The sequence below is a fragment of the Cyrtonyx montezumae genome, unplaced genomic scaffold (genome assembly GCF_038088225.1).
Source record: "Cyrtonyx montezumae isolate F1298 unplaced genomic scaffold, pur_monq_1.0 scaffold_22, whole genome shotgun sequence".
NCBI lineage: Eukaryota > Metazoa > Chordata > Aves > Galliformes > Odontophoridae > Cyrtonyx > Cyrtonyx montezumae.
In genome coordinates, this window is record NW_027071959.1 from 6,427,907 (window position 1) to 6,446,449 (window position 18,543).

General features: G+C 44.5%; 1 protein-coding gene across 3 annotated transcripts in view; it reads left to right on the plus strand.

Moving 5' to 3' along the window:
- Positions 1-1,284: 1,284 nt before the first annotated feature.
- PKNOX2 (PBX/knotted 1 homeobox 2) overlaps positions 1,285-18,543 on the plus strand; it is a 28,149-nt gene continuing 10,890 nt past the window's right edge. The window contains exons 1-6 of one of the 3 annotated variants that reach the window (XM_065738617.1): positions 1,286-1,352; positions 3,867-3,935; positions 5,438-5,607; positions 7,566-7,674; positions 12,033-12,169; positions 16,366-16,537. In XM_065738617.1, coding sequence (XP_065594689.1) covers positions 7,591-7,674; positions 12,033-12,169; positions 16,366-16,537 — 393 coding nt within the window. In that variant the 5' untranslated portion in view covers positions 1,286-1,352; positions 3,867-3,935; positions 5,438-5,607; positions 7,566-7,590. Of the gene's footprint in view, positions 1,353-3,866; positions 3,936-5,437; positions 5,608-7,565; positions 7,675-12,032; positions 12,170-16,365; positions 16,538-18,543 lie in introns of all 3 variants that reach the window. The other 2 variants (XM_065738616.1, XM_065738618.1) reach the window with 2 other exon arrangements.

The following is an 18,543-nucleotide window of genomic DNA, read 5'->3' on the forward strand; positions in this document are numbered from 1 at the left end:
TTCTTTCTCTTTCTCTTTCTCTTTCTCTTTCTCTTTCTCTTTCTCTTTCTCTTTCTCTTTCTCTTTCTCTTTCTCTTTCTCTTTCTCTTTCTCTTTCTCTTTCTCTTTCTCTTTCTCTTTCTCTTTCTCTTTCTCTTTCTCTTTCTCTTTCTCTCTTTCTCTTTCTCTTTTTTCTCTTTCTCTTTCTCTTTCTCTTTCTTCTTTCTCTTTCTCTTTCTCTTTCTCTTTCTCTTTCTCTTTCTCTTCTCTTTCTCTTTCTCTTTCTCTTTCTCTTTCTCTTTCTTTTTCTTTTTCTTTTTCCTTTTTCTTTTCCATTTTTTTTTACACAGGGAGATTGTGCAGAGAGGCAGAGAGGGAGATTTGTGAAGGCATTTAGTGAGATAATTAAAGCTGAACTGAGAAATATGGTGATTTGCCGACGCGCCTAAGTGGGTTAGGCAGCTAAATCCCATTTAGGCAGGGAAATTTTGCCACTTGATCTGCTTAGATGGGCGTAGAAATCCCAATCTCAGCTTCCTTAAAGACCAGATCCTTGGGAGATGCAGCATCATCTCTAACACTTATATGGACTTTTGCTTATTAGATAACCTCCCGATCCACTCCCCTGTTTTTTAATTAATAGCTCTTTCCTGGTTCACACTGTCTGAGCTGGAGTGTAAAGGCACATTTACACTTAAGCAAAGATTGTAATTAACTATGGGAATGGTGACAGCCAGTGCAAAACAGGGGCATGGCCAACGGTAGGGGCAGCTTCACAGTTTTTTCCCTATCTTCTCCTTTTCAGATCTGAGCTGTAACCCACTGTGAGATCCTGTGCTGGGGAACTGTTGTCATCGAGGAGCAGAAAGGGACAGAACAAGATACAACAGTGGATTTCCCCTTGTGGATGTACTGGCAACGAGCACATCTCCATTTTCCAGACACATCTTGGTTCGACCTCTAAAATTCTCATTTATTTTTCCCGTTCCTTGGAGTTGTCCAGAGCTGCTTGTCACATCCCTGGGGGCCTGATTTATCAGTCACTAGTCCAGCTTTCATCCCCAAGGGACTATGGTCACCTCTATTTTCCTTGATTCCTCCAATTTTTTGCCCTATCCTGCAAAAAACACGCTCTAAGAACAGACTTGCCCTCAAAGGGAGGCCTGTGGTGGCTTCACTGATGATGCCAAGGGAGCTAGCTCAAAATGCTTCATCCTTCATGTAATACTTCATCTTTCCATTTCATTATTTTCTTTCATTATTCAATATTTCACCATTTTCTTTCTCAGACTGTGACCCATCCTCAGAAGTTTTGCTTTTGTGGCAGTGGACCGTCACGTGCAGGGCAGTGGCTCCGCAAGCACCCGTGCGTGGTAAGGCAGCCTTGCTTTATAGCAACTGGGCAACAGTGTATGAACTGGGAGGGATGTGATGAGTTGTGTCCTCAGAAGGGCTTTGTCTGAGGGATTTTTGCTCTTTTCTGGTACCTTGAAGTTATACTGCCCCTTCAGTGAGCATTAGAGAGGAATTGCTGACTTTCCTATTTTCACTGTTGTTTTTCTTATAAATGAGGCTGTGCAGGGGATCTTGCTTTAAAGCTCAGGTGTTGAGGATGCGTTAAGAGCCATAAGCCATGACTGGCCTAGAGGAAAAGCCATGACTGGCCTAGAAGAAAACACAGATTTTTATTGTAAAAGTACCCCAAATATGAGCTGTTATCACTGCAAAATATTGGCAGCTCAGTAGTATATAGGGAAATGGTCACCAGTTAAAAATAACTTAAATGCAGAGCTTAAAATAATATATGTATGAAACCAAGGGTCTCGCAGTTCTTCAGTCAACCCCAATTGCTAAAATTAGGGCTTGACAGAGTGACAAATGTGATTGCTCTGTGCCAACACTTGGAGGCACCCAGAGGGTGACAAAATAAATCCATGTTGACTGCAACTTTCCTCCTAAAGGAGCAAAGAAAAGTCTTTGTCTGTTAAACAAAATATTTAGCTTGAAAACTGAGCTGGTGCCTTCAGTTTGGGCAGCTGTCCTGGAAAGGAGCCTTATCTCCCCCTGAAACAGTGGAGATGACGGTTGGAGCATCACAGGGTAAAACCAGAAACCTATTCAGTACTTTCTGCTCTTCCAGCCCAAAGTGAAGCTTCCCTTGGACAGCTGTGTGGCGGCAAAGCACAGTGCAAGACCTTTTGCATCTTTTCTTTGAGTTTTGCCCGCTCTGAAAGCCTTTTAATAAGCAGCAGTCAATAATGACAGGATTATTTTCTCCAGGCTGCCCTTTCAGCCTCAATTCTCACCAGTGACCTTCCATCAGCCAAATAAAACAGGATTAAGTGTGTGACGAAGTGGCTGAATTTCTCATTATTCCAGATCTCTGGTTTGGCCCCGTTTCTACTAAAAGTGTGGATTGGGTTGACCTCAGAATCAGGTAAAACGTAAAACTATCAGAGAATGTCCAGAGGAGAGGTACAAGAGGGGGAAGAGTCTGGAGAGACATCTCTCGCCAGCAATTTTGCATTAGAATAAAAACCCCAGACCCATTTCCCTGGTGGTGCTTAAGAACAGGAGAAAGCAGAGAGCTACAGGAGAGGGATGTGAGGCAGAAGTGCAGCGAGTTGGGAGCTCTGATTTATCTGCCATATGGGAAAGAGGAAAGCAGCCAGCTCCAGAGGGATTCCTTTCACTCTCCCGAAGGGAAAATTTGCAAGCATTTTAGCAGAAGTTAGTAAGAAACAAGGCAGATTTAAGTGAGGAAAGAGTTTTATAGGTGTTCCATAGCATTGCTTTGCTTTTGGTGATTCCCACAGGCAGGGAAATCTTTGGCTTGGTTCCTGTGCATGTCTTGCCATCCACATCTCTGAAATTGGGGTAGTTCTGCTGTTTTAATTCAGTCTCTGCCACATGACTGGAAACTGTGTTTCTGCTGGTGTTTACCTGTTGCCATCACTCACGCAGACGTTGGGAGATTTGAATGAAACTGATGCAAACAATCAGCCTGTATTACCCACTCCTGTGTGGTTTGTGGCCCGATCTTTGCTGAGATATTTGAAGCATTGGAGTTGTGGGAGGCTTTTTTCCACCAGTGCCAGTCTGATCCTCTGTCTGAAACATTGGTGATGGACTGTGGGATGGAATACCGTAGCTGATGGTTAATTTTTTTGCTGAGGAAGATTATCTCTTCCTCCAAGAAGTTCCAAGTTGAAGTCTGAACCTGTTTGGGACTTTGGGGTGAAATCTTCCTATTTCTGGACTGGAATGTGATTGAAATTTGGTGTTTGGGTGCTGAAAATTGCACAGCAAATCCTATGTCGTGGGATTAGCAGGTTGCCATCGAAAATGAAGTGTGAAAGTCAAGTTTTGAAAGCATCGGGATAGATTTTGATCATAAATTATTCACAGTTAATTGCTTGCAGTGAAGAACTGTTAGCAAATTAATCCGCTCCCAATTTTTGCTAATGCTCTCAAAGCAATGCGAACCTTTTCCTGGACAACTTGTGTCCAACAAGGAGAAGTTTGTACATTTTTAGGTTCCTCAGCTTCATTTCACTTCAAAGGTTTTCCATTTGCCCTCCAAAAAAAATTCACAGTTTGCTCTTTTGGGAACTTTTGCTGGGCCAGGGGCTGCATTGCCCAACATTCAAGTATTTTCATATTACTTTGAAGAGACCTCTTTGATGTTTCCCTGTGCCAGTTTTTTTGGAAGGTGCTTTAACGATCTCCCTCTATAAAAGTAACACTCTAAAACGTGCATAGGTATCCGAGCTCTCCACTTAAAAAAAGAACAAAGTTGTTTAATGCTGCCGTTCAAGGTACATTAACCTTGTCTACTAAAGCTCTGACTGGCTCTTGCAGGTTTTATTCTTGTGTTTATGTTGCAGAGATATCCCTGGAGCATTTTAGTCGGCAGCGGGGATGGGTATCTTCGGAGAGAAGAGAAATATTTAGCGGTAATTGTTGCTCTCATCAGAAATGCACCACAGCAGCTCCCTCTCCCACACCTACTCCTTCCCATGCACCTGGGGCTGGGGGGATCTGCAGATATCTTAATGCTGTTTCCCTTCAACAAAAGGGAGATTGCCCATCCTGTGGGAAAGCAAGCTGGTTTTTGGGACATTCCAAGCAGTGCAGCCTGTCCCTTTCCCTTTCTAGTGTTTGTGTGTTGGTCAAGAGCTTTTTTAGGGGAAAAAAAGGAGTTTGCTCTGGCCCTGGATTTTATCCTGCAGAAATACTTAATCCCAGACTGCGTTACACCATGGCAGCAGCAGAAGCCTGGTCTTGCTTTGTCTTTTTTTTTTTTTTTTTTTTTGCTGGGAAATAATTCAGTGATGAGACACAAGGAAGTTTTCAAAGTTCAGTGTGTAGGGAAGCAATGTCTTGGCTGTTAGCAGTGCAGAAATCTTCCTGGAATTGAACAGAGAAAATTTGGCTACCAAATGTTGCTAAAAATAGAAATATTTGTTGTCCCAGTGGTATTTCTAGCATATGTCCACATATAAGGCAACATGCAAGCCCACTTGGTAGAGAGTAAAGAATCATGAAAACCAACTGGGATTAGGTAATACCTCGAAAAATGGGATTCTTCCCCATTTTTGACCATTTAATAGCATCAGACGTGACATTAGAGGGTTACTTTCATAGCCTGTGAAAACCTTACATTCATCTGCAGCTGGAAACTTTTGCTCTCAGGGAAATGGGCAGATTTCACTAAAAACACATACGGTCAGCGGTGGGGATACAGCGGACAGAAATGCTGCATGTGGGACCGAGGGACTCGCTCCTGATTCACATTACAGGCAAGCAGAGGGATGCTGTCACCCGCAGAGAGCGAACCTGTCCTGGCTAGCATTTCAGAGCAAGATATATTGTCCTCTGGAGGTGCATCTCCCTTCCCGTCAGCAGTATTTCTTCATTTTAACTTATATATGTGCATATAATGAATGCGTATATCATAAACATCAGCGTGCAGAAGCCCTCTGTACAGCAGCACCAGGCTCTGGCTGCCCGCTGCGAGCGGAGCATGACGGACACCGTGCTCGTGGACTCCGTCTGAGGAAACACCCTTTGGAAGGATAATCTTCCACTGGTGCTCCCAAATACCTTCCTGTGGCCAGAACCACACTCCCAACCATCTCAAATAATTCTGCAACTTCAGGAAGAAAATGGGAAATGCACGAAAACCTGGCTCCGTGGTTTCCACGTGGGATTCTCAGTTGTCTACCACATGCTGCAGGGAGAAGCTGTTGAATTAGCTGGAAAAAATGACCCCTGTTTTCCACTGATTTGGAAGCAACAGCTGCATCTTGAAAAGCTAATATTAACTTATCCACAGAAAATGGTAACATAGGGTCCAGTGCTATGATTTCTTCCACATTCAGGGCTACTTCTGACACAGTTTCACATCAGTTTTGCTGGTCTTGTAGGTCAGAGATTATTTGCTCTTCGCCTCCAGGGTGGCGATGGCTGCCGGTAACACTTGGATTTTTTAAACTTTTTGAAGCATCAATGACTACCCCAAAAGATGACTTCTCAACTCATACTAATTACATTAATTTGAAAGGGGAGCTAATAGATGTCTTTCAGAAGCAACCTATAAATCTTTCTGGGCTGCGACTCTTTTAGGTAGGCACAAGCTCTTTGGGAAAAACGTTTCCAGCTTAATGGGAACATTACAGTGAAATGAAATAATTTTTATTTCATAAGGAAATTTAGGATACTTTGATCTCAGATTGCTGCCAAAGCCCCTTCCGGAAATGAAAAGAGCATTTATCAGTTTTATTGCACAAAAATTCTCTGCTGCATGTGATGCCTGGGGAACGGACTGACTCCTCCTGCCCTCATCAGCTCCCAGCCCTGAAAATTCACCATTCACCCCAAGATGGGATCACTGATCTGAGCCAGTCTGCAAAGAGCTGGTGCTGTGCACACCCTCCTCTTTCTCCTTTTGTCTTCTGGGTGCTTATAGCCAATGTTTTAAAACATTTAAGGGGGAAAATAATTACAAATAAATGAGAATTAGTACCTAAAATAGCAGCTTTTGGACCTTCCCTGCTCCTGGAAGAAGTGCAGTGCTGATGATAATCGTCTCCGGGGCTGCAGGAGGGTGCTGATGGGATTCATCCGGGCTCTTGCTGCATCCTGCGGGCAACAGCCACTTCCCCGCGCAGTTACGGCACCGGAGCGTTTGTTTCCCTGAGATAAATACTCCGCTATTGGCAACTGCTGTCTCTCATTTCTATCCCTGTTTGTATTTGGCCGTAAGTCCTGTTCTCCAAACAAATCAACACCTGCAAAGCCTCCAAGACCTGCTGGATGTAGCGAGCAGGTTGGCCGATACTCAGCAATTAAATCGGGCTCTGGACTGCCATCTTCTGGGAATGCGCTGGGCTAAAAGTCCTGCACCCTGCAGTACACGGCTGCTGGCTAATGGTAGGCTTGCTCCTGGCTCGGACAGTAGAAAGCAAGTGGGTTTTTTCCCCAGAATAGCCCTCTGTGGGGACTTTTTCCTTTTTTTAAGTCTCCCACCGTGTTTCTGGACTGTCAGGATGCTGAGCTCTTTGCTTTTTCCAGTTGCAGCTGTTTCTGGTGAGGTTTCCCCTGTGGGCTTCAATGTTTCCCCTCCAGGATGGGGCTGCTCGTGTGCCCACAAGGCAGGTTTTAACATCTGACCCCACAGATTTTAAGCTGCCACTTCACTCAGGAGCAGATAATTTTATTAGAGGAAGAAGAGATAAAAGCATCATTTCAGGAGTTGGACTTGATGATCCTCATGGGTCCTTTCCAACTCGGGAGGTTCTGTGGTTTTATGATTTTAATCCCATAAATGCCGTCTTCAAGAGGTCTGTGTCACGCACTGACCCCACTCTACATTCTGAATGCACTGCATTTTGAGTGAGCTCTCTTAATAAGCTATTCAAGGGGCACACCAAGTGTGTGAAAAGTAATCCTGTATTATTATGTGTGTAAATAAATATGTATTTTTCACATTTATTCATTCAAAACAATATGGGCGATTGATGCTCATCCCACGCAGACAGTGCTCAGCGTTGTGCACGAGCACAGTGCCTGTGGTGCCTGGTGCTTCCTGCAAGGCTCCAAGTCTCACAGAGAAGAACAGAATATTGCACATCTTCCCTCAGATGACTGCGGGGACTGATCTGAAGACCCTGAGCCCACCTCAGCATCACTGTTCCTCTGCTGCAAGTGAGGACGTTTCCTCCCACGGGTCACAGGAGTAAGCAGAGTCCTGGGTGCACCAGGGTTCATATGGGGAAAACTCATACCAAACTCCAGCCATGACAGCCCGTGTCCCCAGCAGCACTGTTCTCACCTATGGCCCTCGTCACTTTTCCCTGAATGCATTTCCCATTGAAAATCACAAATATCAGATAGCTGTCAAATTAAGAGTCAACAAATCATTTTGGGTTTCCCACAGGGAGAGTGCTGTGAGCTCACATTATGTATGTCACCTCTCCTTTCCTTCTCTCCTTTTTATTTATTTATTTTTCCCTTCTGGGGAATAAAATCCCTTTTTCAGGGCGTTTTTCCCCACAGTCCAGCAGCTTTTCCTCTGCCCACAGGTTCTCAATGTGACTCCCACCCAGGATGCACCATGTCTCCCCGGCACCGGCTCTGACGATGATGGCCACTCAGACGGTGCCCCCTCCTCCCTACCAAGACAGCCCACAGGTGAGTGTCCCCCAGCGCCCTCGTCCCCCCCAGAACTCTCCCTGACCCCCAGCTCAACACATTGAAACTCGTCTTGATGCAGCCAAGGGCTTGGGGACAACGACCTTGTGTTTGGTTCTTGGTTTTTTTTCTGCTCATTTTTATTCATGTTAGGGTTGCAGGGTTTTCCTGGAAAACCAGCACAGTTGTGTGTTTGGGGTGCAGTGAACGCTCCAGCCCAGCACTGCAGCGTGGATTCTGCACTGAGGTGGCTTTGGAGGCAATTTGAATGGTGCTTTGATTGATTTTACGGCATTTTTGGCAAGCTGTCGCAGGGAAAAAGAGACTTCATCTACAGTGTTGCTCCAAGGAGTCGAATAACCTCCTTTCCAAGCATCATTACAGAGTTAGTTATTATAAGAAAAGGAATTTGGTCCAAGGGAAACTCAGCAAGAGCACCCCAATGTGCTGGATGTGGGGATTTGGGCTGTAGTGAGGTTGGGTTTTGGGGATGGCCCCATTCCTCACAGCCAATTCCAAGCTTTTGGGGGGCAAATCTGTATTTCTGGTTTGGTCTGCAGGGAATGAATGTGGATGATCCCGATGAAGCACTGAACTGGCACTGTGTTTAAGGCAGCTTTTATAGGGCTTATATGAGAAAATGTGAATTTTCCCCCATTTTCTGTTTCCTTCAGAGCTCAACCCTGCTGCCTTTCTCCACCATTTGCATCCCTGTGTGGCTGCAAAAGCACAAAATACCCTCCAGGAAAAAAAAAAATAGAGACCATTCCCTGCAAGGAAAATAAATACCCTGCTGCCTAGCCGTGACTTCTGTGCTCCCCCGAAGCCACCCGGGCCTCCTTTCTGCTTGTCTCCTTCGGTGGGAAAAGGTCACTTTTGCAAATGATGCCTCGGTGGGGCTTTTATGGCTCCTCCAACTTCTGTGTCATCATTTGCTCGCTCCGCTGCTCCGCTCAGGGCTTTTTTTTTTTTCCCCACGTTTTGCTTTTTTTCTTAGTGCCTCCCTGTCGGATCGCCGCGCCTTTCTCGCTTACGCAGCAGGGAGCTGGGACGCCGATTTAGTCCTAATGGGCAATTTAAGGGACTTTTAAAATAGCCCAGCTTTTCCATGGCATCCTACAGAGACATACCCTATACCTTTCCCTGTCCCTTCTGCGCCCTCATTTTCATTTAAAACATTGCATTTTGGGATCTTTGGGGCTGCTGCCACCCAAACCCTTTCTTTTTCACTCTTTTAAAGGGGATGCTCATGTATTTTTCCTTCATTTTAGGGAGAATGCTGCAGCAAAAATCACTTTGTTTTGTGTTTGTTTGTTTGTTTTTCTGAATGCTGTGGCTGCTGTGAGCTTTTCACCTGAAATGGAAGGATTTGGTATTTCTAGCTTTTAGAAAAGCGAATTGCATGTTTATTCTCCCCAAAGACATGGTAGAGATGGGGAGGCCAGTGTTAAATAAGAAAACAAGTTGAACCATTAATTACAAGAGCTACAACTGACATTGCAAAGCTCCTCCTCATCGAGGGGACCGTCCTGGGGAGAAAAATGGTAAAAAAGGGTTTTGGGGGAGCTTTGCATTAATTTCGTTACTACAGAGGCCATGCAAGCAATCAACCTCACTGTCAGAAATGTGCAAAAATGAAGCAGAAGTGGTGGGAAAAACTGCCTTATGAGGGAAAAAAACGCTGTAATAATCTCCTGGTTCTGCTACCAGCACGTAACAGTGTAATTGAGACCAAGCGTGATCATGCTCGCTGAGCAACTCTACCTGTTGGAAATTAGGAGTCTGCATAGAAGTACACGTGTCTTCCATAATAAATTAAAAGGAAGGAAACAGCAGAAAGTCATCTGCTATTTCACTGTCAAAGTGGAGCAAATATGGTTTGCAAATTGTTTTAAAAAACAGTCGCATTTTCAGCACAGGAGCTGATGAAAGCAAGCCTGCCCCAAAAACCATTTTTAAAATGGTGTTGCATTTGTCAGGGACAAATACAGAAACTCTGCAGCTGTTGCAGGTTAAAAATTGAGTGGAGATGTCATTTTTTTGGTAGGATCACTGCCCCTCTCCTGGTGTCCTTGGCATATTTTTGGGCTTGGAACCTCTGTGAATGGCATATGGATTTCATGCAAAGGCACTAAGAAATGTCCATGTGAATAGGATCAGAGGTGCATGTGCCGCAGCTGCCCTGCCCTGGGCACCTTTGCTGGGGCTGCACTCTGGAGTTGACCTATTTGGCTGTAGTTCTCAGAAATGTGTAGCAGAAGAGATTATTACAAGTGCCAGGCATGCTGCCACTGGCTCTGGCAAAGAATTTTTTTCCTAAAGAACCAAAAAGAGGATTATAACACCAACAGGAGTACAACCAGGAGGTGATGCAGTGCTGCAAAGATCTCTTCAGCTCTGCACAGAATTCAGCCCTGCCATTACCCAGCAGTTACCATCGTACAAATGCATGGCGATGTTTTGCAATTTTTTTCTCTCTTATTCACATATTTTTGGCTGTTTTCCTCCCTGCTCCTCACCCCTGTCTGTCTGCAAACACTTGCATTGGAGCAACCTCTCCTATTTTTTTCCGACTTGGCACCGCTGCACTGTTCATCAGAGGTTGCATTAGGTGCGGGGATTATTTTCTTTAGTCCAAGGTGAGGTAATGGCTTCGAAACAGCCGCAGAGGAGGCTTTTCTGTGAGTAATAGCCCAATTAGTTGCAGACTCAGCTGCACGCAGCCAACTTGGCAGGATTTGGGGGCTCTGTCTGCCGACGAGGACACAAAATGGTCTGCAACGTCCCGGTAAATGAGTGCTCAAATGAAAAAAGGGGGAAAGGAAAAAAAAAAAAGCCATTTACCCCAAAATGTAAAATAATTCTCAGCAGAGCTGGCAGGGAGAGGAAACGGGAAAATGAGAAAGGAAGTGGGGGTATTTAATGGCATGGCTGGAATGTCATACACAATCAGTGCTTTCAATTTGGGTTTGGATAAAAATTGGAAAAAAACAGGGAGAAACCCCAGCAGGTAGGTGATGCCAAACTGTCCCACAAACCCACTTATTTAGCCCTCTGGGAGTGAAAAGGGAGAAAAATGAAGTGATCCAGGCAGCTTCTGAGCTGGGAGTGTTAGAAATTAAACGGTGCCAGGTGAATTTCCAGGAGACAAACTTTGGAGTTATGAACAATAACCGAGATTAAAAAGTACCGTGGCAGCAGGGAAAGGTCAGGCAGGAGATATTAAAGTCAAACATTTTAAAAGCAGCGGGCGCTTGGCACAGGTCTGCACAGCTTTTAATCGAGGCGAGAAGTCTGCTGCTCCATGCTGAGAGCCTGAGTGCAGAGGTGAGCTGTGCTGGACACAACTGTGGGCATCTGCACGTATGCACACACCTCTTTATGTACACACAGAAACTATTTAGCCAGAGACAGAGGCTTCTTTTTGCTATGCAGCTTGGGGGAGGATGGAAGATTTATGGAGGAAAACAGGCAAATGCTAATTTGTACAGAATTTCAGAGCAAGAGCAGGTGAAACATCAACTCAGGGAGTTTGTTTTGCACTGGCTTTTTGAGTTGCAAACCACAGGAGTTGGGATGCTGATGCATTTGACCCTAAAGAGATTGTGCTTCTCTCCCAGCTGGTATTCTTTTAACTAAATCTTGTATTTTATGTCAGACCTGACTACAGCCTGGCAATGAATCACAGAAACACGGAATTGTAGGGGTTGGAAATAATGCAGATTTCCCTAATGCAATCATTAATTTTAATGTTAATAGTTAATTTTAATTTTAGTTAATATGGTAATCACCCCTAAACATTCAAGCGAGGACACGCACCCTAGGGATGCATGGACATTTTGGGATGCTTTGGGGTAATGCTGGGAGGACATGCAGCAATTTGCACACGTGCTGGCAGAGCTTGGTCTCACTTTTTGAATGTGTGTTTCACTAAATTAATTTCAAGTTCTTGAAAAGTAAGACATTTCTTCACACAGTCATTTGCTGCGTGCATTTCCCATGTCGCTCTGCTGGTGTGTTTGGCATCCCATCGCAGTTGCCATTTGGGCAGCGTTGGCCGTTGGGACAGATGATTTGGACACACAGGCACAGAAAGTTGCTTTCCGGGCTGGCTGCTCGCATTGCTGCAGATGACTCATCCCTGGGCTCAGCACACGGAGGGCTGGCAGAAGCTGCTGTGATTTTGGGAGAAGGCAGAATGCCTGTGTGTCTAGACAGCCCTACCTGCTCGCTTTGAACAATGAAAGCACGAGACGAGCGCCGCAGATTTTATCGGGGACTGCGGAGCGCTTCGCAGAGAGCACCTGCATTTCCCCCTCACATCACCCCTTCTGCTCTCCCCTTTTCCCTTCCCCCAGATGACGGCCACAGCGCAGCAGCCCAGCAAGGCACAGCCCGTGCACCTCGCCGCCGCGCCGGCTCCCACCGCAGCCGTGCCCCCCGCAGCGGGCGACCCGCAGGCGCAGCTGGAGGCCGACAAGCGAGCTGTCTACAGGTGATGCCAGCTAATGTCTGCGGGCAGTCATTAACCCTTGTATTGCTCCGTGTGGCAGTTTGTTCCTGCATTCGTTTTTCTTGTTGTGCTGGGGGTACGTTGAGGTGGTAATGCATTGATTAACGCATTGATGAATGCAGCAAGGCACCAATACCTTAATTATGGTAATGCATTGTTAACCCGCTAATATTCAAATGCATTCATTAATGCCTAGGAATGGGTGGGTGGGCAATTAACTCCTTTCTAGCAATAATAATGCACAGTGGTGGAGCTCCTTTGCCATCCTAGCACCATGGCCAGCAGCACCAGACCCCTCCAGAAATACCAATTTCCACAGAATCCAAATTAATCTTTTATCTTTTTGCAAAACTTTTATCTGACGCAGCAGAAGTACTCGGAAGGAGCAAAAAGAGACACGAACCTGAAATGTGCAGTTTGTGCATCTGTTTAATGCGCGAGCAGCAATGGCCAGAACCCTCCTGTCCCCTTATTTTTCACTGTGGGTTCAATAATATATCATATTACAATGTATAATGTGTTGCAATAAGTAATATTGTAATTATGTAAATAATATAATTATATAAGTAACATGTAATTATATAAGTGATATGTAATTAATGACAGTACCGTAATGTATACAGTCTGATATAGCAGTAATGTTGGGGATTGGAACCAGGTGATCTTTGAGATCCCTTCCGACCTAAGCCGTTCTACGGTTCTATTATTATAATATAATTAAGATTAAGGCTTAATGTTAAGGAATGACCCAACTAACAGCCAAACTGTGGTCTGGAGATGCCATTGACCCTGTGAAGGCTTTTGGGTGCTCCAGAGCCAAAAGCTGCAGATCAGAAGTGAAGAAATTGAACTGTGCCAGCTCCAGATATTCACATATTTTGAATTTTGTCCAAAAGGCTCCAAAAAGGAATCACTGAAGAACAAAATAGCCTTTTTCTTTTGCAGCTCTGCAATTATTTTCTGCTGGGTTGAAGGAAGGATTTTTGAAATGCTTATGGGTGTGGTTTGGTTGCAAAATCAGATGGTATTTTGGAGATATAGCAGCCTTAATTTGAAGGTCAAAAATGCCACCAATGTCCTTCTGGGGGTATTTCCCATGTGGAAAAGTGGTGGCAAAATTTCAGGTGGCATCTGGGCTGGTCACAGGTGTAGCATCCCCTGTTCAAAACCAGGTTCTTTATTTTGGGTACCAGCTACAACTAGCTCCCAGATACATTTTTATATTAAAAAAATGAATGCAAATAACCTTTTTTTTTTTTTTTTTTTTTTTCCTGCATGTATGGCCTACAGGGTTCCAGTCCCATGCAAAATCTGAATGTACATCATTTCATGTAGAATAAATATACATCATTAGATATCCAATGGAATTTTAGCAGCTGGCTGCATGCCACCCTGTGCTGCATCCTCCACCCTAAGCAATGGATTTTTGTTAATTTTCAATAATTACACAAAGGCAGAAGGCATTGGCTCTGTGCTCTGGTCGATCAACCTGAAGGGAAATTGCCAGGAAAATGCAATGAGAAAGATAAAAGGCAATGGACGAGTGACTGCAAAGTCACCACTGGATTTTATGCTCTGGTGGGAGTTCTATTTCCCATAAAAAAAAAAAAAAGGAGGAAAACCAATGCACTCCTTCTTTGCTATGCAACCAGGCATCGTTCTGGGTACTGGCCCAGCAGCATTATTTCAGATTTTGGGACATCATGCACTTAGAACCACTCCTGCACTCACTGTGCTCTGGATTTCCAAGTGGGAGAACTCTGTGCTTCTTTGCCAACCTGCTTTTGGAGAAAAAAAATGCATTTTGGGGCTGGGAAAAAAGCAGTACTGAGTGTTGTGCCGTGCTACCCTCCCCGTGCCCGCACTGCCAGCCCGTAGCAGCACCCTGCTGAATGTGCGAAATGAGGCCATTAGAGGGATTCATTTCTCTTTATTAGCCCGTGTCAAATCCTTTTTATTAGCAGCTGCCAACGACCTCTCTCCTGCAGGAAAATGTCAGGTTCAGCCCTTTAGTTGCTGGGTGCCACCACCGCACAAACGCTTTTCCCATTTATTTGGAGTGGTGGCAGATGGGGTGGAAAGGCTGACCTGTGCACGCTCCAGATTCAGAGGATTGCCCCAAAAACACAGATTTCTGCAAAAGCAGATTTTGCCAAAGCAGGTTTTCCCATCCCAAAACTCTTCTCGGTGCTGTAGGGGTGATTCTTTGCCTTTGTGACATCTGTGCTGGGTAAAATCCTCCTGACCTCATGCTTCCAAGCTCTCCACCCCATATTTCACATTGAGGTTGGCATCCAGATCCCCCGTGCCAGCGCCCCATCATGGCTGTCCCATTCTCCTGAGTTTAGCAGCCACGGAAAGGCTGGAAATGGAGAAAGCTGCATATTCTTTGCATGTAAAAGGAAAATAAACCGACAAAAAATTGCAACAATTCAGTTCCCAGCTCATGGCAGAAATCCTAATTTCACTGCTCCTGAACACTGTGCTTGAAAAGGGCTTTGGTACCTTCCCTTAGTGTAGGGGTTTTGCATGTCCACCTTTAATTATTTTGTTTTATTTAATGATGATATTTTGCTCAAATGTATTTTATATTATTTTATAATTTATTTTTTATTTTATTTTATTATTATTTATTTTGTTTTATTTTCCTTCCAAATAAAAGCAACCCACACTGCCTCCCCATCCCACAGGCAATTCCTGAAGGTCAGTTATGAGCATAGCAGAGTGCAGTGATGTCTGTGGCAGCTTTAATCCCTGTTGGCACCAACAACCCTTCAAAGCAAAGAGGCTACAAAATGCATCTCCCCCCTAAAATAACCTCAACCCCTGGGGTAATTTTGCTCCCTAGTACCAGGTCTGCTCGTGCCTTTTCTTCCTAGCTGGTTTTCGAAATGGCATCTGCTGTGAGTCGTGGGTTCATAAGGCCAATAATTCATGCTGCTGCTTGGAATTTGCCGTTCATATCCCTCAGCTAAGCCCCGGCGGGGCGGCTGAAATTATGGAATGATTCCCCCCAGCCCCTGCAGGCTGCTCCAGCCCTGGCAAATCTTGCATTAAACTGGGATCAGGCCAGATTAGACCATAATATGCTGAAGTATTAGTGGCTGCAAATGAAGACTTAGCCTAGGGGTTTAACCCCTTCTCCTGACTCTGGCTTGGAAAAGACCCACAGGAAGCCTGGAGTGAGCCATAATCATTCCTTCTTTGGGCTAAAATTGCTTTTTTTTTTTTCCCTAAAATGTTGTGTATCTGTGTATAAGAGTGCTTATCTGAAGGGGGAGCAGCAAATCCTGCTATACTGAGATAACTAGGGTGCCATTGCTGTGGGGTGGGCAAAGCAATCCCACAGCAGCATTTTGCATTCCTCTCCTCAAAGTTTAATAGCTTTATATTTTTTCATTTTCTATTTTTTATAGCTTTATGTTTTTAAAGTTGCACCACCAGAGAAACTCCTTGTGCTAGCTTATGATCTTTGTGTCCTTGTTTTCCATCTATATGGTCTAACGTATATTTGCATTTTATATTGTGTTGATTGAGAGTCACTATTAAAAGGATCCCAATTAAAATCCCAATGATGGATTCACAAAAAGAAAGGCAAGCCTGTCCTTAAAGGGAAATCTCATGTTAAAAAGGAAGAAAGGTTTAGTCCACCTTCAACCTCATCATGAACACAGATGTGCTCAAAATAGTCCTGAAGAGACATCAGAATGCAGCAGCAACCCTTAAAGCAAAAGCAGGTTGGGTCCTTGGTGTAAAGGGACATCACAGGAATGTAGCAATGCATGCACACCCCCATCCATCATCCCCAGCTGACTGACGTTTTTGGGAGTCTCTTGGCTTGGATCCCAGTGCAGATGTTGATTCCAGTGCCAAAGCAACCTCCTTGAAGCCAAACGTTTTTGTCTGCTATAAAATCATTCTGAAACAGTCAGCTCTGGGTCAGTTCTGGAAAGCACCATGATGTTGAGAGACACCACTTCTGGATGGGAAATTCAGCAATTTTAAACCTTTGCTTTTGCAGATCTAAGAGACAGTATATCCAACACTGGCTTTGGTATGAAGTTTTCATCACCAGGCTTTAGCAAGCTGGGACAGAATGGATAGATGTTTTAGGATAGAAACAGATGAGAGAACTAAAACAGTTGGATTTATGGGGTGGTCTTTTATGTTGTTCGCAGGCACCCACTGTTCCCGCTGCTTACACTGCTTTTTGAGAAGTGTGAGCAGGCCACCCAGGGCTCTGAGTGCATCACCTCAGCCAGCTTCGATGTCGACATTGAGAACTTTGTCCACCAGCAGGAGCAGGAACACAAACCTTTCTTCAGTGATGACCCTGAACTCGACAACCTGGTAGAGTGTGCTGGGGGTCTGAGGGCTGGGGTTGGGTAGGGATAAGGAATGTGTTATGGGGATCTACCAACTTGGACTGGGTCTTGGGGCTGCGTTTATGAAATTGGGCACCTTAGCAATGTTCTCCATGGATCCTGCAAGACTTTTTTCTCCAGGACTTTCTATGAGATCCTCTCCAGCAAGAAGAAACTCCAGCCCAAGTTTTGCCTGATTTTCTCACACACGTACCTCAGAGACAACGTATTTCTGGGAAACAGCCAAGCTTGACAATCAGTTTGTGACCCAGAACTTGTAATCACTGCTTTTCAGTATGATGTACAATCCCATCCACCTTCTGCCTGGCACTGTCTCAGCTCATTCATGATGGGCAGCTCTTGTCCAACAAACACGGCAAAGTAAGGGCTTTTTCCAGAAAAGAAGATGCATATCAATGATTTGGGCCACTGTGGGCTCTTTATTGTGCCTTCTCCACTGTAAATTTCCAACCATAACAATTACCTGCAAAAACTGCTTGGGATGGAGCTTTTCTCTTGCAGAGAACTTGGGGAATATCCCCAAATCCCATTATTATTTCCAGGAAGCCTCCACACATGGTATATGGGTGATCACGTCCATGGCCCCATCCTGGTGTTCTCACTGCCCCACAGAGGGGATTTTGAGGTTGAAAAAGGAAATGTCACATGCCTGAGAATCTGAGGAATTCACACATGCCTGAGAAGCCTGAGAAATTCCCCAGGGAATGGTGTGGCCCCTGGCATTCACTGCAGAGAAATTTCCATTCCAAAAAAGCTGCAATATCAGACAATTTTCAGGCAGTGAGTTTGTCTGATGACCTGGAAGAAGGAGAAAAAAGTCAAGCAGTACTCATCCAAGTGCAGAAACAAGCACTTTCCTAAAAAGCAAGAAATAATTACAGCATTAAAAAGATTCGTCTTTTGGACTTCATTTCAGCTCTTGGAGGAGAGTTTGGTGAGATTCTCAATTCAGGACTGACTTGGAAATCTGGGAAAAGCCACCCAAAAATTCACAGGATGTGCAAAACTGCAGATTGCTAAGCCCAGTTTGCAATGTCTTGTAGACAAGAAACAAAACTGTTCTAGGATGAATGACCAAAAAAGCAGTTTTTCAGCACTGTTTGATCATTTCAGTGCAGATTTAAGGACTGAATATGCATCAGATGTTTCCCATCAAAAATCTGATTGCATTCTCCACTGTTTGTTGGGTTTTTTGGGGCATTTTTTAACATCATTGATTCCCTGGAAATCAGCAATGGCAAAGTGGGGATGAAAAGGCCAGCGGCATTAGCTATCATTAGAATAAGAGTCATGTATTCCTCGCTGCCGAGATGCACGTAATTAGAAATTAGAAAAAGGTCAGATCTCACCATTATCAACTCAATCAGCTGCCGAGTGCCACACAGTCAATTAATTCAGCATCTGTATTTTTTACAACCCCGTGCACGTACGCCGACGGACTGTAACTCTTTATCCGGACAGATATACGGCGCAGCGGAGCAGGGACATAAAATGAGACCCTAAGCAAATGAGCTGAGATAATTGAGAGATTTATTTTTTATACATATATGTGTCAGGTCCTCTTGCCTTTGCCCTTGAATATTGACTTTCATGGCCGTGAGCCCCTGGAGGATGCAGAGAGCTGGGGCGCAACGCTTCCACCTTGCGCTTCACCCGTGCCAAGCACAGAGGAAGGAAAATATGCAGAAAAAAAGCATTAAAAAAAGAAGTTTTCCATCCGTCCCCCATTGTTCCTGCTATCTGCTGACCAGAAATTTGAGTTCTCCATTGTGGAGCCTCCACCTGAGTTTGGCCTTGTATTTTTCGAGATGTTTCCCAACCTCGACATCTCACAGTTTGTAAAGATGACCACTAAAATTTGCAAGTTAAAAACACCCTTTGAAATGCAAAGACTCTTTGTTACATAAAACTGGATTTATTGCCCCGGAGTGAATAGCTGAAATTTTATATATTATGCAAGATTTCAAACAG